The 22,683-nt window shown below is 38.4% G+C and overlaps 1 protein-coding gene across 2 annotated transcripts in view; it reads right to left on the reverse strand.

Moving 5' to 3' along the window:
* The window catches only part of MUSK (muscle associated receptor tyrosine kinase), a 121,575-nt gene that overhangs the window by 16,073 nt on the left and 82,819 nt on the right, over positions 1 to 22,683 (reverse strand). For both annotated transcript variants that reach the window (XM_075210899.1, XM_075210898.1), the window contains 6 exons: positions 14,240 to 14,415; positions 13,057 to 13,080; positions 11,902 to 11,990; positions 9,965 to 10,112; positions 7,737 to 7,929; positions 6,397 to 6,588 (listed from right to left, as the gene is read on the reverse strand). In XM_075210899.1, coding sequence (XP_075067000.1) covers positions 6,397 to 6,588; positions 7,737 to 7,929; positions 9,965 to 10,112; positions 11,902 to 11,990; positions 13,057 to 13,080; positions 14,240 to 14,415 — 822 coding nt within the window. The remainder of the gene's footprint in view (positions 1 to 6,396; positions 6,589 to 7,736; positions 7,930 to 9,964; positions 10,113 to 11,901; positions 11,991 to 13,056; positions 13,081 to 14,239; positions 14,416 to 22,683) is intronic.

Below are 22,683 nucleotides of genomic sequence, written 5' to 3' on the forward strand. Positions count from 1 at the left end.
ATGGAGACCCAGTCCGTATCCTCACTGACAGGCGGGGTGGGCTCATCTGCAACATCACCGACCAATGCTAGTTTGGACTGTCCATGTTTCCCCGCAGGTGGATGCTTTTGTGGAACTCCTGCTGTGACTCCCAGGATGGCATTCCGGTTTGGCGGTTCCCAAAGATCGATGTCCAGATGTTGTGGATCTTTAGGCGGTTCCTTTAAGACTGGGCTTCCGACCGTTGCATCAGTTGCCGACATATCCGGCCGGATCCGCTCACCGAGGACATCATTAAACAGTGGGAAGTCTCGCCCCAAAATGAGTGGATATGGGAGTTTAGGTGCTATGGCAGCTACCACCATAACAGTTTTGTCTTTGAGTGTGACTGGTAGTATTGTTCTTTCATACTCCTCTGTCGTGCCATGTATGCAAAGAACCTTCACCCTGGGCAACCGAGAAGTTATGGTTTCGGGTAAGGCAGAGCTGGAAACCAATGAGAGTTCACTCCCCGAGTCAACCAAGGCCAGAACAAGGTTGGTTGATTAGCACAGTCACCCGGAACAAACAAGGACTTCCTGATGTGGGACTCATGGTAAAACAGCTTGGAAAAGCAGGCCCAATATGTGCCACGGAACAGTCCATGGGTTCCGATAGTTTAGGACACTCTGCCTTAAAGTGGCCTAGCTTACCAAATTCAAAACACTTCAGACTAGAAAGCTTTGCACCTGGCCCTCTGTCCGTAGCAGTTTTGCCATTGGGCCCTGTAGCAAGGATTGTCAAACCTGGATTTTGGCGTGGCAGCGGCTTTGGCACAAATGCAGGTTCTTTAGTTATTTGCTGTAGCGCACAAAACCTTTCTACCACGGTGGCAAGCTCTTCATAAGTTTGTGGGTCTGATTGCATAACCCACCTTTGCAAATCGCGGTTCAGCCCTCGGATGCAGTGATCTATCGCCAGAACTTCAATAATCCGAGAAGGCGAATTCTCCTCAGGCTGCCGCCATTTCTTTAAAATTTTAGAAAGCTCAGCCACTTGTGCTCTGACCGGTTTTTCTTTAACATAGCGCCCATGGTGATAGCGCTGGGCTCGGCCTGGCCCGGAAACTCCAATGCGAGCCAATATCTCAGACTTTAGGCACAAATAATCAGAGGCCTGTTCCTCATCTAGATCCATATACGCTCGCTGAGCTTCACCAGTCAGATATGGCGCCAGCCTCTCAGCCCAATCTTTAGGAGGCCATTTTGCCCTTTTTGCAAGTCTCTCAAAGGACACCAGATATGCTTCTATGTCATCAGCAGGTGACATTTTCTGGAGAACAGGACCAAGTGGTTCATTTCTGTCATGTCTCACCTGGCTTAACTCTTCTCTTAAGAGCTGTCACTCACCGGACTGTTAGTGCCTCTAGGTTGGGACATGGGTCTCTCTCGCTCCTGCCGGCACCTCTCCTGAGCCGCGGCTGTCCACCATCTTGACTAAGATTGCGCATGTGCAGTAACCCTGAACTGTTTATACCTCGCCTCTAGTGTCATTGGTTAATTAATCACCTCTCAGTACTTAAGGCACCTGTTGCCCTATTACCTTTGCCTGTTCTTGGTTCTCATTCCTTGAGACTCTGAGGTGTTTCCTGTTTCTGCTCGTGTTATCCGTTTGCTCTGGACAAGTCTCCTCTCCTCATCGGTAGTAGAACTTACCCGCTGCAGACTACTCTCGCTACCTCCGTTACCTGCCTGCTTCTGGACAAGTCTTCTCTCCACATCAGTAGTAGAACTTACCCGCTGCAGACTACTCTCGCCACCTCCGTTACCTGCCTGCTCCTGGCCAAGTCTCCTCTATACATCAGTGGTATAACTTGCCTATTGCAGACCACTCACGTTGCTCCGTTACATGCCTGCACCTGGACAAGTCTTCCCTTCACATCAGTGGTACAACTTGCCTATTGCAGACCACTCACGTTACTCTGTTCCACGCCTGCACCTGGACAAGTCTTCCCTTCACATAAGTGGTACAACTTGCCTATTGCAGACCACTCTCGTTACTCCATTCCACGCCTGCACCTGGACAAGTCTTCCCTTCTCATCAATGGTACAACTTGCCTATTGCAGACCACTCACGTTACTCCATTCCACGCCTGCACCTGGACAAGTCTTCCCTTCACATCAGTGGTACAACTTGCCTATTGCAGACCACTCACGTTACTCCGTTCCATGCCTGCACCTGGACACGTCTTCTCTACACATCAGTGCTAAAACTTGCCTATTGCAGACCACTCTCGTTACTCCGTTCCATGCCTGCGCCTGGACAAGTCTTCCCTTCACATCAGTGGTACAACTTGCCAATTGCAGACCACTCACGCTATTCTTTTACACACCTTCGCTGGACAAGTCTTCTCTACATATCCGTGGTGAAACTTACCAGCTGTAGACCATTCATGTTTCCTTGTGATATAGCTACTACTCTGTATGGTACCTATTAGCTGGACTAATTTTACAAGTGCCTCTGTATTGTAGCTGCAAGTCGCTGACTCTTCTACTATATTGTTGATTGGTCTTTGCCTAACATTATCCAGTTATCAAGTACTGGCCTACTATATGCTACCTGCGTGCTAAGGCACTTGGACTCTTTCCTCATTTTATTCTGTTTACTAAACTGCTGTACCCGTCACAGTTCCACGGTGCCAAGACTCAGCATTTATACTATTGACATTCCTTTCCTCTATTCTACTGTATGGTTCCACTGATTCACCACACTACCCAGAGGTCCGCACTTCTGGTAAGTGTAGCTACACCTGGTGAATTCTGGGTAAAACTCCTAGTGCCCGTGACAAGAGCCTTGTGTTTTCCACCTGTGCCTCGGCAACTCGTAGCATCTGAGCTTGCTGCTGTTGCTGTGCAGCGGCCACATTCACGAGGGTTCTCAGTACTTCCTCCATGTTGACGTCTGCACGGGCTGGGTAGCGGAAACTTGCTTCCCGGTGTATCCCACTTCTGACACCACTTGTGGCAAAAGCCCGCTACTGCAGAAGCACACGCGAACAACTTCTTCCTTTTTATGGTGCTTTATTGTCAGGATGGTAAATGTTTTGACACTGTATACTTGCACAGCAATCATGGAGACCCTAAACACTAGCTATACATAGTCCAGCTCTCTCTCAGGACCAGCCAGCTCACCCAGCGTTGGTCTCCATGCACAAATGATATAAACAAGCTTTTATACCTGATACTCCTCCCACAGCCTTAGCTTGATGGACAGGTGACACACCCATCTTCTCTTTAAACGGAAACGCCCATCACTGGCTCTGTAATTCAAACAGACACACCCTGTCTGTTTGCTGAGAGGAAGGATTTCAAGTCACGTAAGTTAAACCAAATTTAAACTATTGCTTTTCATACATAGGTCTTTACACTCAATCTAGGTGCATTACTGCACAAATGTTTTACTCTACTTCCCTGCTTTCTCTGCATATTGCCAGCTAAATGCCTCCTTTTGTTACAATATATATATATATATATATATATGCAAGAAGAACATTATTTGTTTATTTGCAAATATCTTCGACACCCCTGGCAATGATTGGGATGAAACAAAAAAAAGGTGGTCCATTTGGATTCCTGGCCAGGTTTTAGGGGGGTTAGGGTCCCGGTCGGACCTCCTATTGGTGTACACTGGGCAGAACTTTAACTCTAGAGTCTGTTCTGAGCCTTCCACTAGATGGATTTGGACGAAAACTTTACAGATTAGTAACATTGGATCCCAGAAGACATACTAGGGGGTTGAGGTCCTGGTCAGACCTCCCGATGGTGTACACTGGCCAGAACTTTGACCTGGGGAGCCTGTTCAGGGCCTTCCACTGAATGATTTTGGATGGCATTTAATATAAAAACAAAAATTACACTGGGCAGCCACCTCATCGGTGTATTGGAAGAGCTGCTAAGCTGTTGATTATTTTTAAAATGTTGACAGTTACATCCAACTCATTGATAACTTAACAGGCAGCACGGTGGCTAAGTGGTTAGTACTTCTGTCTCACAGCGTTGGGGTCATGAGTACAATTCCCGACTATGGCCTTATCTGTGTGGATTTTTTATGTTCACCCCGTGTTTGCGTGAGTTTCCTCCAGGTTCTCCGGTTTCCTCCCACACTCCAAAAACATACTGGTAGGTTATTTGGTTGCTATCAAAATTGACCCTAGTCTCGCTCTCTCTGCCTTTGTCTGTGTGTATGTTAGGGAATTTAGACTGTAAGCTCCAATGGGACAGGGACTGATGTGAATGAGTTCTCTGTACAGCGCTGTGGAATCAGTGGCGCTATGTAAATAAATGGAGATGATGATGGTGATGATAACTTGAAGATTTAAAATTATCACTTTAGATTGATATGAGGAGACTTGGACCAACATCTGTAGACTGGGGGGTTTCATATTTAATTTGCGATATCAAAAATAATGCAAATGAGATTTCATTTTGTTGGATGGAAAATTTTCATAAGCTGGAAAGCAGTCACTGCATATTTGGAGGCATTCCTAATTTATTGGGACTATGCATTATGGAGGTGCATTTTGTAGAAGTGCATTGATAAACTCAAATAAATCAATGTAATTAAAAACACAAGGGGCCTGAGTCATTAAGAAAAGCAAAGCAGTAAAAAAGAGTAACTCTGCACCTGGGCAAAAACCATGATGTGTTGGAGGGGGAGATAAATGTAAAATGTGGGAACAGATTTATAGTTGGGGTAGGGAATATCTTAGATCAACTTTAAATTTCAGTGTAAAAATAATGCTATCAAGTATTTGTGTGCTACATAAAAACACAGCCAGTATTTAACTTATGTGCAAAATAATATACTAATTTGCACCCCTTGCATTGAAACATGGTTTGTCCAGGATCAAATGTACTCCCTTTTTTGCCTTACTTTCCTTAATGACTCAAGCCCAAGATGTAAACTGTTACATTTGAAACTCTTCTCACTGTCATGAGTTATACAAGGCTGTCCAAATGTGATAAAAGGGAGTACTGTCAGAAGTCTATTTTAGTTTTAGTTTTCAGACATGCACAATTCAGCCACCAAAAACCCACTTAATGTTGTGCAAACAATGCCCGATTTTTCTGCTTTTAAAAATGACCTCCTCTCTGTGCTATGCAAAGTCAATACACTGAAGCATGGGAATTTACTGGGCATAGAACATTAGACCTTTCATTCTTGCTAGGGGCTTTACTTGGTGGCATGCTGCTGAAATTTGGAGCACAGTACTGGAAAGGACACAGATTGCATAAAGCTTTTATTATGGTCACAGACCTTTAGATGGTTGGCATGAGACTGGTAGACATGGGACTATTAATTGGTGAACATAGTTATATGCAATGGATATGAGATTAGCGCACATTAGGCTGTCATGTTGGAACAGGGTTTTAATGGTGGACATGCAGGTTACATATATGTTGTGGGCATGAGGCTGTTCATCTGGGTACAAGGCTGTATAATGTTGGCAAAAGCATGGGACTGTGTAGAACACAAAGCAATTATGCTAACACGATGCTTTATGCAGGGAGTATGAAGCTAGAAAATAGTATATTTAGCAGACAAAAGATGGAATATTTTCATTTGCTTCAATATCTAAACTAATAAAGGGTAAAATAAGTTGCTAAAAATTCATGCATATTTTTTAAAAATGCTCCAAATACCTCTACTGTCTATTGTACTCATTCTGCAAATTGCTGTGGTTCATTTTCTACTCCACATAGATTAAGCCTCCAAGATGCCAGGATAACAACATTTTGAAATACTACTTAGAATATTTGTGGCATAGTAATTAATACTCTAGCTTAAAATAATTGTGCACCATTTAATGCAGGAACAGAACATGGGAGATGCTGCTCTTGGCATCATTGTCCTCTTTCTGGAAGGGTGCTCACAGTCATATATTACATAGTGAAATGGGATCTAGAGCATGTCACTACCCCCTTAGCAGGCTCAGTAAATGGCATGACCCTCATTTCCTGCATTAACAAACTTCTTGACTACACGAAGGCTGAAAACAAACAGAATAAACAGAATGCTGTTGGTTGACATAATATTGGCACTAAACAGAGAATTATGTCTCAAGAGTTGAAATATTGCACTGGGGGAATGAAGGAGGTTACTAAGTTTAGCGACAGGCATGTGTTTAACATAAGACAAGACAAATATTTTAATAACACCAGCAGCAACTTGTGTTGATAAATGTCACATATGAACATATGGCAAAGTAGGGATACAATGTAAATCCAAGCCTGGCTTATTACAGGATGTGATATGTATGTCTCTCCACTGTTCAGATCAGATATGACTTATTACATGTCCCTACTACAGCAAACCATATTGCAGGACATAAGTGAGAAAAGTCGCAAAAATAATATTAAACAATGAATATATATTTACCTGGCTTGAAAGACTCGTCCAAAAGCACCTTCTCCGATGTCTCGGACATATTCAATATTGTTCCTGGGATATTCAAGGCTTATGAGCTTAGGGTTGAGGAGGAGCGGCAATCTCTGATACATGGGGTTGGGGTGTAGTCTATCCAGTACGAGTTCTGATGGAAGAGCCGTGAGCGTTGGCGGAGCTGATTCTCTGAAATAAGTAAAGTATGTATTTATTAACTAAAATGTGCCATCATCCCATCAATATTCTCAAGAAGCAGTGTTATCTTTATTTTATTATATTTTAAAGAATACCATCATACTAATAGCATCAGTTAGATATGTAGTGTATTCATTTATTTGACATTACATTGTTACAATGTATGACTAATTATGTCAGCAGATCGCAACCCCAAAGGTTGCAACTGCAACCGGGACCAGGTACTCTGGGGGCCCAGCTATAACCAGCTTCACATGCAGTAGTTTTAAGGTCAAGGTGCTTTTCACTCATCTCTTCCTTCCTTCCATGTGATTGAAAATGGAAACATAGTAGTGCCATTTGTGGCATATGTTTTAGTGATTGGCGCCTTTCTGATTTAGAATGATGTCATCTCACAACACTTTATATTAGAAAGAATTTCTCTATACAATAATGCATACATATTATTGGTGTGCACGACCAGTACGGAGATGCAACTTACAGATAAAAAGAAATTGACATTGTTAACTTCCCATTTGTAGTATGGGACAAATTACCCCACATATATAATATAAGACAGCAGTAAACTTGTATATTGCATTTGATCTTCAGCTCTATGATGTCTGATACATAGAACTGCAAATACTGTATGTAACCACTATGAGCAGCTAATACAGTTAAGTAGGTGAAACACACTGGTATATTAATGGCTATTCATTCAATCATTCAATTTGCTTGTATTGTTTGCAATGTAACTGAATGTTCTGGAATATATTTTAACAATTTTGTCAAAATCTCCATCCACCACACACTCAGAGTAGGAGACCGGCTTTGTCCAGCTGCTTTCAGAATGATTCAGACATGTGGAGGAGAAATTCAAACCAGACATTCCTGTCTCTTACCATACATTTCAGCATTTCTCTATACTGCATACATGCCAACATTTCCCGACTCTTTTGAGAGATAGTAGTAGATTATGATTCTCTTAACAGCAATTTTTTAATTAATCATATGCCATTTAAAAATTAAAAACAGGAGCAGAGCATTGTCTCCCTTCAGATATCATTATCCATTATATTTTTAACTCCCCTCAGCCTCTATGTGTCAGCTGTATGACATAAACTACACATATGTATAATTAACACATCATAATTACTTACCTGTTTATATTTTTCAATTTCTTTTGTCTTCGGCAGCAAACAAGGGCAACAATTACCAGCATTGTCAAGGCAAAGCTGGAGATTATTGATATGATGACAGTCATTGAATGTGTTGGAGAGAATGATGAAGATGATGATGGCATAAGTGGCTCCTCAAACGCTGTTTTTATTGTTGCTGGTAAATGTGGTGCACCTTTAATGAAGATAGAAAGTAATATGTAAACTGAACCTATGACTAGGAACTGATATTTTCTGGTTCAGTAGTAAATTTCAATTTGCAATATAAGTTATGACATTTGTGAGTGTTCCTACATTAAAATATTGATATCATATATACCATGACATGTTAGTTGTCTTGTTAATGGAGAGTGGAATGGGGAAAAAGCAAAAACAATGCCTTTTTATGAATTGGCCATACAGACATTGCAGAAGTCAATAAAGTCGATAATGTGCTATACTGAGATCTCACACAAGATAGCAAATAATTCTCTTAATGTTTATCCAGGTTACAGGGCTGGACAACCCATTAGGCAGTTTAAGTGGGTGCTTAGAACCCGGTCGGTATGAGGGGCCGGACATGTTCACCTACTTTAATTATTACTTAATTGGTTGGCCCCTGCGACTAAGTCTTTGAATGTGGGATGGGGTACAGCTTTAAATTGGAAGTCACCCCTCCTACTATCCATTCATTGGGAGACCTAAAACTTTTAATTATTATTATATTTTATTTCTAAGGTACGACAAAGGGTCCACAGATCAGCACATAGGAGATTGAACAGAGTGTAAGATTACATATCTACATAATACACAAGCAGCTACAGTTTAATACATAATTACACAATGAACAGACAGCTACAAATTAACTTATCATGGCAGAACAACTACAGACTACACAGTGAGCATGGTTGTTTACTGTAAAGAGTTCTATAGTTCTCAGATTATATTCTATTGGGATGGGGACATGTTGCTCACAATGTGCGCACTGCTGGGATAATTTGGACATCTTATTTATCTTTACTTTGGTAATGTGGACACTGCTGATTTTGATATCTTTTGTGGTACTTATTCATCTGGGCACCTTTGTTTCTATTTACTCGTGCAGATACTGTGGGTCTGATTCATGTTTGGATGAAAGTCCCTTTGCATGTCGTATCTTGCGTGAAATAGCTCTCTGCGCATGCTTGAAAACAGATTTATTACCAAGGTTTGTCAAAAAGCAAGTAAGGTCATTAAAGAGAACTTAGAGTATTAATATGCAAAGCTTTAGAATTTGCAGGTTTTAATAAGGCAAACCTCTGATGGCACTAGGTGTGTACCCTAGACTATAGAGTCCATAAAAGCATTAAAAGATCATGCACAAGTAAGAACATGTGCAAGTGCATAGGCTTTGGGTAGACTTTGGTGGCTGACAGAAACAGGATGGTATACTATGCCATATTGTAAACTATTAAAAACAGGAATATAAATTTACATAGGCACTTTGAATCGGACCTGTAGGACCCTATTTACCCTATTTTTTCGTGCTACATGAAAAAACAGCCAGTATTTCACTAATATGCAAAGTAGTAATCTAATTTTCACCCCTTGCATTTTAACATGGTTTTGTCCAGGAGACTTAAGTAAGAAATTTCATGCCTAAATTCCTTAATGAATCAGGCCCATTAACAGGACTCAGGAACGTAAAACAATGTTATAGATTTTACAATTAACAACAGAGCAGTCAAAAGAAGTTGCTTAACCTTAGTGCTCTAAATATCTTCATATCTAGCATGACTTACACTAAAGAGCTTTATTCATTTAAAGTTCTTCAGGTTAATGATCCCTGGAGAACTCACCAATGAAAACATTAGAATTGTCAAAGGGCAATCCAGATTAATAGAGTGATCTCAGTGTTAATATGCCAAGCTCTATAAACAGCAATTTTAAAGAGTTTAAATAAGGCAATCTAGTGATGGCACTAGCTGTGTATCCAAATGCACACTTGTACATTAGGACATGCACCTAGACCACAGCATCCATAAGGAAACTGTAGGGGCCCAAACATAGGAACCCTGCTATTACGCATATTTTAGAACACGGACATTTAAGTATTAACTCAGATGTATGTGTAAAACAGACTTTAATAGAATATATTTTACCTGTTTAGGGAACAAGTCACACATAATGCACTTGGGCTAAACCCCGATTTGCTGCCTGTTAAATCCGGCAGAAAAAAAACATGTTATTACCTGCCCTACATATTGGAATGTTGCAATATTCCCATCGGACATTAGGATCTGTTGTATAACACCAAGGACGCTCATATTCTCCTCCTGGGTTTCTACAATAATTTTCTGCATTGGACTGCTCATGTGTAATCCTGTGTAGATGAGGCACCTTGAAAAAATGAAAACCCTTCTTTAAAATAATTAAAAAAAGCAAAAAAAAAAAGCTTCTTGTACAGTCTGGAGCAAAATCAGGGATTTAAGTAAATTGAAGAAAATTTTAACAATTAACAGTAACCCTAGGAGACAGTGCATGTTTGTTCAATAAGAATAAGAAAAGTATTAATTGTAATCTTCTTTCCTTCAAATGTCTAAATGGATATGTCAATTAAGTAATGTGACTAGATAGCTGCCACTTGATATAATATAGTGGCAATGGTAATGATTGTATCAGCTGGAGGGGTCAATACATAATCAGCCAATCAGAAGTGGCTATGGATATTAATCATCATCATTGCATTACATTGCACCAGCTCTGCAGCACATGTAACTGTTGTATCTTCAGATGTGTCTACATCTAATTGTGTCACAATTATGTGAACTCGCTCTTACTTGACCTGCCCCCATTATGCTTCTTCTGGCATTAGGAGATGCAAGTAAACGATATGGAAACAACTATTTACAAACGTTTAGGACCCATGCTCTAAATATCGACTGTAATAAATAAAGATCTGTTGCCAGATAATAAATATAGATCTTTTGCCCCTGTAATAAATGCAGATTTGTTGCCCACATAATAAATAATGATCTTTGGTCCAACGTATTAAATGAAGATCTGTTGGCCCTGTAATAAATTATAATTCACCCAATGTAATAAATAATTTGTTCTTCCATAATTCATTGTTAAATATTGCCATTATAATTAATACATGTTTTCCCCAATAAATAACTGTTCCCCATAATAAATACCTAAATTCTTAATTCTTTTTTGATCCCCTGTAATCCAACGGGAAGCTTTTAATCCATAAGGAGAAAAAAAAAACATGGAACAGAAAAAAACAAAAAACGCCACACATAGTATGCACAATGAGTTCTCGTACCCTGAGCAGGATGATCAATCCAACCTGAGAAAACTCAAACCGGAAGATAAATCCAAACTGTCAGAACTCAAGCAGGATTATAAATTTCACGATTTGGATCTGAAAACTACATCCAATGTGTGGCGTTTTGTAAACGACATACTAAACCATTGCTTATAAAATATCTGCTTTAGAGTTCTTTTTATTTTTAATTTAACATTAAAGATTATTTTTGTATTTATCAATATTAAGAATTCATAAATGTATCCATTTTGATTCTTTAATGTAAGAAAATTATAGGTGCAAAAAAATGCTACTGTATATATATCTGTCAATATCTCTTGAATGGTAAAATAATCATCTACAAACTGATTTTAAGTATTAAAAGTAAATGTTCAAAATAGTTTACAGGTGGATATATTTAGTACCAATTAAATTGTTTTTATTTAAAAATCTACCTATGTATAGTCTTTTAAAGAAACATTTCTGCACATGTTCAAAAAATAAACCTACATATTCTCTTTAAAATTTGCTAAAAATTCCCTATAGCTACAGCTGCAGATGTCCACACTTATCATTTCTTAGAGTTCTTGCAGAGATTTTGTTTATATCTCAAGTTACTCATTTCAAAACCAAATAAAGCATTTGAAAATGCAGGTGCCTACATAGAATACTAAATACTTTTCAAAGGTCTCAACTGGATAAGAATTTTTTTTTTTGGCTCTTTTCTCGTGTTAAAATAGCATATTTGAAATCTGACATTCCTCCTGAGACAAGACGCATATAACAAATGTTAATATCACATTTACTGGCCTGTACTTGACTAGTTCTTTTGGTTTTCTTAACTGTATAAAGTATTTACTATGATGTAAAGTGCATTACCTGTTGACTCCATTTCTGGCAAGGGATTCCTGATGATGTAATGTTGACATTTCCTCTGTAATCTCTGCCATTACCTTTGTAACATGTTTCTGGAATAGACAAAATTTTAAATATATTGTTTTATGCAAAATTTATTATTATATAAAAATGTAAATATTATGTAAGCCAGTGGTTCCCAAACTGTGCGCCTTGGCTCCCTGAGGTGCCTTGGAGATTTCACATGGGTGCCTCGGCCAGGGCCAGTGGTAAGCAAGGCGGGGGACTACTTGGTAATTATTTTGGCTTAGGGGTTCCTTGAAAAATTTTTGGAGACCCTGAGGGTGCCTTGAACTGAAAAAGTTTGGAAACCACTGATGTAAGCCATCAGGTGAACATCTGTTCATGAACAAATAAATGTAAAACCTAAGGTGGGGGAAATGAAGTTGGCTGTTTACCTTGTACAGAAGCTTAATTACTTGACCAGATGGTTTATAGGTGGGGAAAATGAGGGCAGGTAACTGGGCGGATCAATTGCTTCCTATTGGTCCACACGATCATAACACGGCTTCTAAGAAAGTTGCTCAAGCAGTCTGAGGATGAGGGGTCACAGGGCCACGTGTGCTGAGCAAAATTTATGGGTGTGAGGCCACAATAATTTGTGTATTTGATGTATTTTGTATAACATGTAACATGTGTTAGTGAATTGCAGAATGGTCTTCTGTTTTCAAAAAATATTTTTTAATAGCATTTTTTCAGACACAATATGCAGTAGATGTATTGAATATATTTATCAGAGGTTAGCAGAAGGACAAGGCATACTGTGTAATGTTCCAAGTTAAAATTGATGTATGCTGAAACTAGGTCTAGACAGAGATTACAGAATGCCTGGTAAAAGTGGTCCAGACAGGCAAGTATAAATATATTAGCAAAATCAAACATTGCAGTTGCAAAGGCAACTTTCAGGCACGCAAAGCAATAATGGTGCAGTCCAGAAACGTATCTGACCTCTTTAAGTATGTTAATAAATATGATCTTTACTTTTGCTGTCAAGACATGTAAATTTGTATTTCCTATTAGCTTAAGTCATCCCAGCTTTGGATTCAGAAATAAGTAATAAATATTCATGAAGGAAAATGTAACAAGCTTTGGACTGATGAAAATGTTTTTACAACTTACTAGTAATATTTTCCTTATTCAACTCTGGGGGAAAAAAAAGAGAACAGAGAAAGTTAGTATAAAACATACTAATATTCCTAGATTTTGTGGACTTCATAAACTGACACAAGAAATATAGACATCAATTCAAATGAGTTATTATATTTAATGATAGCGCCAGGATAGATACTATCAGATTTTCCTAGTTTTCCTACTTAGGAATGGCCTAAAAAGAGCTATTATCTTTGTTCTATTGTGTTTCTCCTAATTAAAAATAGACTTTTTGTATCTATTGTAAGATCTTATTTCCTAATAAATAAGATCCATATTTCCTAATGAAGGAAGAAATACTCAACTTTAACCGAATAGTCTTAATCTTACCCAAACTGTGGCCCAATCCAAGTCTAAACAGTATAATTCTAGCTCAAGCTCTAAAATATTCTAGAATTCAGGCAAAAGTCTCATCTGCATATACAGATAAAATAGAACAACAATATAATATAATAGTGATGTTGCACTGCTCTCTTGATACACTCCACTTCACTTTCCGGTTCGTTTTTCTCCTTTGTAAAGGGCTATACTGGATCCACTCTGGACCTGGTAATGTCTTAAATTTGTCCTGGAGGTCAATATCAATAAAGTCCTATTAAGTCTTATTTTGACAGGCTCAGACTGGCCATTAAATTTACTATGGAGTCCACTAGTGGATCAGAAGACTGATGCCGCCACGGTACATGCTTGATAGAAGAAGAATGCTGAAAATATCCCCCCTCCCCTCATGTTTTTACAATTTTCTATACATTCATATTATATATACTATTACGTACATAAACTACAAAAATCTGACTCAAGTTGGTCTCCTAAAACAAGATACCATGGTGGGGTCTTCACATATTACTTTGGCACTTAATGAGGAAAACATTAAAGATTCTTCTTCTAATCTACAGTATTTTATGAGTAGGACCTATGTGTATAGTGTAATGTTTCTTACATACATATTAAGTTGATTAAGGATGGTGATATTAATATTAGTGTGACTATTACTAATAATACTAAAACAATAACAATACTGTACACAACAACTAAAGATCTGATTTATATGTATGGCCCATGTGGGTCTGTAGCTTGTTGAATTAGTTAAATAGAAACAGATAAAATCAAACGTGTGTCCATCCATCACTGGAATGTCACAACATCATCTTACCAAAATATGGAATTTTGATACAGGCCAAAGGATTGTTTTTCAGGCTGGGAAGCTTCTCACAAACAGGAAGTGTCAGCAGGATTAAGCCAGGCTTATAAATTCCTTTGCGTGAATTTTCCTCCATTGATAGCCATTCTCTAAAGCAGTAGTGATCTTTTACAGCAAGACAATGTTCCCTAAAATGTAACAGGATGTTAAGATAGAAGGAAGACTAGAAACCAACATAAAATGAATAAAGAGAAAGCCTGGGAACTCTTTAGAATTATCTATATTTCATTATTAGTTAAACTACTCCAAAGTAAACCCTAACACCCCATTCATTTCAACTTTTCTATTTTCCCCCTAAAATACTTAATTATTAGTCTGCTATATGTTTAACTTTTGTTTTTTTTATATTGACTAAAATGTGCCTAGTAAAACGCTTCACCAGATAAACAAAACTCAATATTAAATGTACATGAAAACTCCCAATTACTGGCACCTCCTGGTTACACAATGTTTTGCACCTCTCTGCCCCCACTGGGAATGCACTTTCTCCAGTCTTCAATTTAATTTACATAATTTGGTGCTGCAAAACAAATCTTGTTTTTGCATGTTGGTAATGTGGATAACTAGCATATACTCAGCAAAGAACACCCCGAGCATGTCAACTTATCCCTTTAGAAGATGCAACTTTTGTGCTCCTGCAAGTTGGTAATTTACCTCTAAAAACAAGTTCATCCATATAATAATAGATACACGCCATCACAAAACAGCATTTGCGCAGTAGGCCAGCACTTTTGCAGCTTTCTCAATTACCCTTACTGACTTTGTTGGAAAGAAATATGTCAACATCCATGATCATTAATTGTTTAAGTTATATATTATAATGAAATATATGGCATTCAGGTATGCGTTTGATTGTTACCAACTGATCTTGTTATTCATTGTGGTCATTCACCAAAAATCACTGAAAGTTCAAGGTGTACAATGTTCTGGGAAAGGACCCCAGTGTAAGAGTTGGTCTCTGTAAGTCTTTCCTACAATCTGAAATATTAGTATTCCAGACATTCACATACAAAAAAATACAGTGCAAGTGTAGTATGCATGAGAGAGCAACAAGGTGTAAACCTGGGCCATTACTAGGGCTGTGAGGCATGTGTCCAGGGTGCTGGAATACAGGGGGTGCTGTCCAGCAGCCACCTGTCATTTCTATTTATTTCCCTCACAGGTTCTGATGACTGGTTCCTCCCCTGCTACACATGGACCGCAGTGAGTTGAGACAGCTGTCAGGACTAACGCAGTTTGAGCAGTGGTTAGAGCAACCACTGACAGCTTGCGCCCCATAGCTCATATAGAACTTTTTTTTTCCTGACATCAATCTCTGTGTACTATGCTGACCACCTTGTTCTATATGCTAAATATCAGAGAGATCCGTTTCTCATCCTCTGTCCTCAGATTTCTCCTTCCCCTCCCTGCTCTCTCTTCTACCCCTCCCTCCTCTCTTTCCTTCCCGTCCATTTTCTCTCTCTCCTCCTTTTCCTCCCCACTTCAGCAACCAAAGTGAGCCGCTAGGGGAGAACTTCCCAATGAATATATCCTTGCTGTAACAAGCGGAGAATAGGTACGTTTTTTGGGGAGCTGGTGGGGGTATTAAAATGGAAGCTTTCGGGTATTAATATTATATTGAGGGATCTATTAATGCAATGTGGGGTCTATATTAAATATAGGGCTAACAAATGAATGTCATGGTTCAGTGGGTGAAATTTTAATGTTATTAACTTGAGATGGGAGCAGGTTGTGGAGGACTAGGCCTATTTATTAAATGGTAATACTATTAATTCAGTGTTAGGGTTGGTATGTGGAAAATAGGTATGTTTATTAAATGAGAAAACTATTAATTTAATGTGGGGGCTGGTGGAGGTGCAAATAGGTATATTTATTAAATGGGAATGCTATTAATTTAATGTGATGTCTAGTATAGAGAAAAATTAGGTCTATTTATTAAATGGAAATGCTATTAATTTAATGTTAGGGCTTGTAAGGAGAAAATAGACATAAATATTCGATGTGAACACTATTAATTTGGGGCTGCTTTGGGGGAAAGGTTTTTCTAAACAAAAACACTGCTAATGTAATGTCTGGATGTTTGGATAGAATGAGGTGTAATTATTAAATATGGGTGCAGAGTTCATTCGTTACTCGGTTTTCTAGAAGGTGAATAGTAACTATCTCTTTTCCAAACAGAACCCCAACATTTCAGGATTCAGCTAAGCAGCAACCTAGCTTAAAGCACCAGCAGAAGCACCAAGTGGTCAAATCAGAAAGAACAGGTAGGAGAGAGCAGCACAATGTTGAATGGCAGTCTATTGTTAGTAAAGGGCAAGGCATGACCCACAGTGGTTGGCCATGCCTCCTCAAGCAGTGCATCATTGCTTGGGGGACGCAAGCAATCTCTCTTGCCCAGAATGTCTAGTTACGGCTCTGGTGTAAACCAATGCTTTCTAAATAGGACAATGTCGAGATGAGACAAAACTTTTAAGCCATAAATGAGAAATGTGTATAAATGAGAAATGTATACAGCATTTGAGAAAATGAAATACTGCATTGTGATAAAATAACTTCATCCAAATCATGAAGTATGGCAGAATCATTTTTTAGGGCATCTCTCCAGCCTGAGGAACCAGGATATTGTCAATCATTAAAGGTAAAATACAATTTGTAAACTCTACACCAGTATATCATAGTATCCATCTATGAGCTGCAGCTTAGCAGAATCCTAAACACAACCTTAAAGGTTTAAGCATAAGAAATGTCATGTTTTAGACTGGGTGAGTCAAAGTCCTGACCTTCGCCCAGATGAATACGGGATGACCTGAAGTGATCTGAAGCAAGGTATCCACAAAATAGGAATGTTTTGAGGAATGTCTGTAAAGGAGAATAGACCAAAATACCCCCAAACCAATAACTCAACAGATACAGGAAATGTGTAGTTAAAGCTGTTAAAGTGTTAAAGTTAAATAAAGCACAACAAGTTACTAAATAATTTTACTAAATGTAAAATATGCATAGTTTTTAAAACACAGTGAATGTTGTTTAAAAATAACAAAAGAAGACTTTTTGTATGTTATTATTAAATTCTCTGTATTTAATATTGGGAACTATATCTTGTTTTAGGTTAATTTATTACAAGACTACAGATAATTGAAAATATATGGCAGACTTAGTCTCTCTTTATTTCTACAAACTGTACTTCTGAAGATATAAAACACTTAAATCTACATTAGTTGCACCAAATAAACTAAAACATCATTGAAGCTTTCAAAAATTATTGTGAGGATCTGCCGCTATACCAGCTACAGATGACAGGTTACACTGCACATTGTTTTTCACTTATTATAACCAGCACTTTGTTAAAGATCTAAGAGACCTCACCTGTATGCAACCTTTATATGGCCCTCAGTCCTATCTATCTGTGCACAAGCAAATCTGGAATTTTGTTTCTCTGCAGATGCTTCAAGTCATGTTTAGTTTGCTTGACTTAGGCTTTGTCACTCATGTTTCATCATTCTCCAACCTATCGACTTTGGTTTCATCCCTCACATTTCTACCGTCTCCAAACCATGGACATCAGGCTTGTCCCTCATGACCTGTCCTTAGAACTCCACGCTAATAGCTCTCTCCTGTGAGCAACCAGCAACACGACACATAGATTTGGTCAGTAAAAAGACCAAGGATCCCTAGATAATGGCTTGCTGTCAATGTGAAAGAATGTCTGGAATGTGTATTGATATACATTTGGGAAGTAATTCATCATGTAGATTAAAATATAAGTCTGATAGACTGCTTACAGGATAATTCCAACTTAAGAAATGATATATTCAAACAGAAAACTGTCTGTGTTTTTGTTTTATTATTGTGACGAAATACCTTATATCTGAATCCCGGCAGCAGGTTTCTGGTTGTATGTTTTTTCAAAAAGTTCTAATGAGGGAAGCAGTCTGAAGTAATACCACAGCACTATATGCAATGGTTGTGGCAGTAGACTACAATGTATATAGTTAATTGCAAACATAGCAGGCCCCAAGGTGTGGCTGTAATGATGTTTCGCCAAACAGAGCACCTGTTCTTATCCCCTTTATCTAGGGGAGATGGGTGGTGTCAGACTCAGAGGAGGAAGATGAGACATGGGTTTTCCATCTGTCAATCAGGCTAGAGCTGGAGAAGGAGATCGGGATTCCTAAGGCTTGTGTTTTCTGTGGGTGGGGTGATCCATGCTGGACAAGCTGGCTGATCTAATAGACAGGTGGTCTGTGTTAGGTCAGTGCCAGGTGTTGACAAGGAGAAATTGTTTTTTATGTGTAAATTGTCTACCATCCTGACAAATACACCAGAAGGATATGTATGAATAATATGTATGCATCGTCTTGAAGGTGCCAGTGTCAGAATATGTATATTGTCTATGTGTCCCAATATATAATAATGTTCTCATTTTATGTGACCCATCAAATGTTTTGTACCACTCTTTTAGCTTAAAAATCAAAAATTGGTTGCTATAGGCAACATCTCCACTTTTTTAAACCCGCAGTTTAGTAAATATACCTCTAAGACTCTAGTGCAATACAAATTATTTGACAACCCCTGCTATTAGCTAAGTCAAAGTTGAAATGTTATTTGTTCTTCTAATGAATAACCAGTGCCCTAGGTGAATTAGTTTGTACCTCTATATACAAAGCAGATTAAATATTGTCCTTCTGAACATATCTATGAAAGCAACACAGCAATTTCAGTAATGTTGCAGTTTGACTGTATGACCACATGAAAGCCTTCGTACTTAGAACCTCATTTAGAGTTGGACGCAAAGTCCATTTTAGGTGCATCCAACAAAAAAACATTATCACGCGTGTGCAGAAAGCACCAATTCCGCCTGCATCTTGGACGCAATTAACACTTGCGACAGCTTGCGACTCACTATGAGAGAATAAGAGGAACGAGGAATTGTGAAGGCGTGACCATGTAAATACATCCTAGTCGCAGTGAGGCGCAGACGCAACACACGTCAAAGCAGGGCTAAAGCTGTGCGGCAGGAATTAGGTGGCGCAAGGGTTTTTCTAGCTGCAGGAACTGCTCGTAGCTCAATAGGGTATTAAGAGTGGGACGCAATTGGGGTTGCTTGTCACTCGTAATACCCTACCAAGCTGCGGCACACTCCCACTCCTACACTTCTTAAACGGACTTTGCGTCCAACTCTAAATGAGGTCCTTAGTGTGTATAGTTGTCTCCGCACAACATGTTCCTGAAAATGTATTGTTTCTTTGGAAATGTGCTCAATTATTGACAATTATGACTGCGGACTATTTCTTTTAATTAGTCTGACATATGGTTTGATTCCACAGGGATCCAGGATTGATTCCCAGTTTGTGGATCCACAATCACTCCAATGGTTATAAGCCTTAAAGTTAATTAATGTAGGATGACTGCAACTAAATCTGAATTTCAAAAAGCACTCTAAAAACCAATGTGTAAGACTTATCAAGACTGTTTCCGTTTCATTGACGGGGTGATAAAGTTTAGGAAGCAACTACAACTTGTTAATCTTGTGCAGAACAAACTGCACTCATACATTATTCACACCCAAGGTTCACATTTATCACATGCTGGAAAAGTGACTAGAGTGACAGCAGCAAACGAGGCTCATCATACTGACAACAAGAATAAGCTGACATAAAGATTTGCTTATATTATTAATATACATGGTGTACTGTGCCAGCTTATTTGGTAAGCAACGGAAAAATCCAACGGCAGGTGACTTTCCTAATTCCAAGTAAAGGATTCAGTGAGTGAGTGTTCGCAATGCTAACTATATATATATATATATATATATATATATATATATATATGTACACACACACAATTTTGTGATAAATTTGTATCTGCATCCGAATGTGCTGTCCCAGCAAAGTAAGGCTGTAAAGCCAAGATTTATCTAGCACAAAACATGCTCTTAATTGAGAAAAAGTGTTACAATTCTACTTATTAAAGGGACCCTGTTGCAGCTGTACTTCAAACCAAAACCCTGCTATTGTATTGCTGGCAAGTAATCAATTTCGTTGATTGATTACCAACTAATTATTTTCCACCTAAACTATTCACCCTTTGACACATCTCTATCGTTAAAAAAAGCATTTGTATGTAGGGTTTAGTGAGATCAAATTGAAGGGTCTATGAAAGGAGAACTCCAATGTCACATTATTGTTAAAGCTTTTTGATTGAGTATTAACACATTCATCTTTTTTGATTGGCTGTACGATTCCCACAATTCATTAATGTGGATGCAGATTTTAATATGTCCAAGCACTTAAGGTTAGATAAATTGTAAATGCATTCAGACAGACAAGAGCTGTTAATTGTATCCATCCTATTAGCTTGATTAATACTTGTTCCCTTCACTAACTGTGATGAGAAATTCCTGGCACTGCAGAAAGTGCTGGAAATGAAAGTCCAAATACGGATTTACTGCGCATGCGTAGGCCCACTTGCATGTCCAGAAGAGCAGAGGGGGGAGCATGGACCAGCATCGATGGACCCCCCCTCACTGTTGGGCCCCATGGAAATTGCATGAGATGCACAGTTGTTGTTATGTCACTAGTTGCAGCTATATAAAGGATAATAAAAAATAAGGGATTATAGTCCTCAATTAAATTGACTTAGGCATAAGTTACCTGTGAATTTAGCTCATTGGTTGCTAGTCCAGAAATACATTAATTTAGTTGCCTACTAGACCACTTGGCTTCTATTTTGGTCTTTTTTAAACAGAGCTCCTGGCAATACATCCCCCAGGAAAGCTTGTTCTGTAGAGAGGAGCCAATAATGACGCCCCCCCCTTCCCAAGGACCCTGCGCATGCTAAGAAAAGCAGCCTAGGGGCTTTGGGAAAATGCATCATCATTGCCTGCTGCACCTCTCACTTTCATTTCCCATAGCGGCGTCATACCCTTGCCACTGTGTGTGGGATATGAAGCTTGCACACTTACATAATTCTCCAAAAATATTGTACAATAGGTTGTATAGGAGGTCAAAATAGAAATTTAAGTATGCTTGCAAATCAAAGGTACTGAAATGATTGATATATATATATATATATATATATATATATATATATATATATATATATATAAAATGCTAGTTGAAGGAAGGCATATATTTTAGCCTATAGAGGCCAAGAGTGATTCATTTAAACAAAGTGAAAAATTTAAACAAATTTTCCTAACACATTTCAAATGTGCAAAAACTATCAAGCAGTTGCTTGAATTTTTGCTAACGTGCACTAGGCCAAAGATAAGGCTAAGTGTCAAAGAATTTCTGTGGGTTACTGGCCATATGCCCTTTGTTAGCAAATAACCCCCAATGGAACTGTGATTTAATCAGAAAAAAATGAATGACAAAATAGGTCAGATTCAAACCCGCTCTGGTTCCATCAGTGCCTTTGCAAATAATAAAATAATTTAAACAAAACTGTGCAAGCCTAAATTAAATGATTTTGCTATGTAAACCACTTGGGTCCCATCTACCAAGGAGATGCATGGCTCATGGAAACCAGCCCATTGTACAATTGACTGACATCAACACCTAATTTCATAAAGGTCAAACAGCAGCTGTCAACACTAAAATATAAATGTACTCACCATCACATTAATTCTAAGGCTTCTTGTTTTGGCTATGCATGATAATTTAAATAGCTGTTTTAATGACATAAGGAGGAGTTCCAGAACTGATGAAAAGACATGATTTTCAGAGGGAGATTGTGAAATGGTTCACTGCAACTTTAGCATTGAAAATATTTTAATGGCAGTTATATCGGTCTGCTAACTTGATGCAAGTTTCATAGTCAATTAAGACTGTATGCTGCATTTGGAGTTTTGTTTTCCTCAACTTTATGCTATATTACCAAGTAATGTGTTGCTTTTCTTTCCCATATTAATAATAATAAAGTGATTTACAGTTTAATGTTGCTTATTATTTTGCCAGAAATTATCTGAAAAAATAGCGTCTGAAAAACAAGTTAAAAGCATAGACAAAAACTTAACAGAGTCTTAAAAACGCTGTAATTTATGCATCTCAAAGTTACCCTGGAAAACAGTGTGCTTAATGAACGTTCCTATAGAATTCTTATGTACGCTGCCTGCAAGCAACGTCAAAATTGACATGCGGCAAAGCAAATCATCATCATCATCATTTATTTATATAGCGCCACTAATTCCGCAGCGCTGTACAGAGAACTCATTCACATCAGTCCCTGCCCCATTGTAGCTTACAGTCTAAATTCCCTAATATAGACACAAATTGAAGTGACCTCTGGTTGTGTGTGTACAGGTGTGCACAGGTCCATTCAATGAAATTACTTGTGAACTATCACAAGTCAAAAGGACATTTAATAGGCTTTACAACAGTGCACTACACTATACA

The sequence above is a fragment of the Mixophyes fleayi genome, chromosome 1 (assembly GCF_038048845.1).
Source record: "Mixophyes fleayi isolate aMixFle1 chromosome 1, aMixFle1.hap1, whole genome shotgun sequence".
Taxonomy (NCBI): domain Eukaryota; kingdom Metazoa; phylum Chordata; class Amphibia; order Anura; family Limnodynastidae; genus Mixophyes; species Mixophyes fleayi.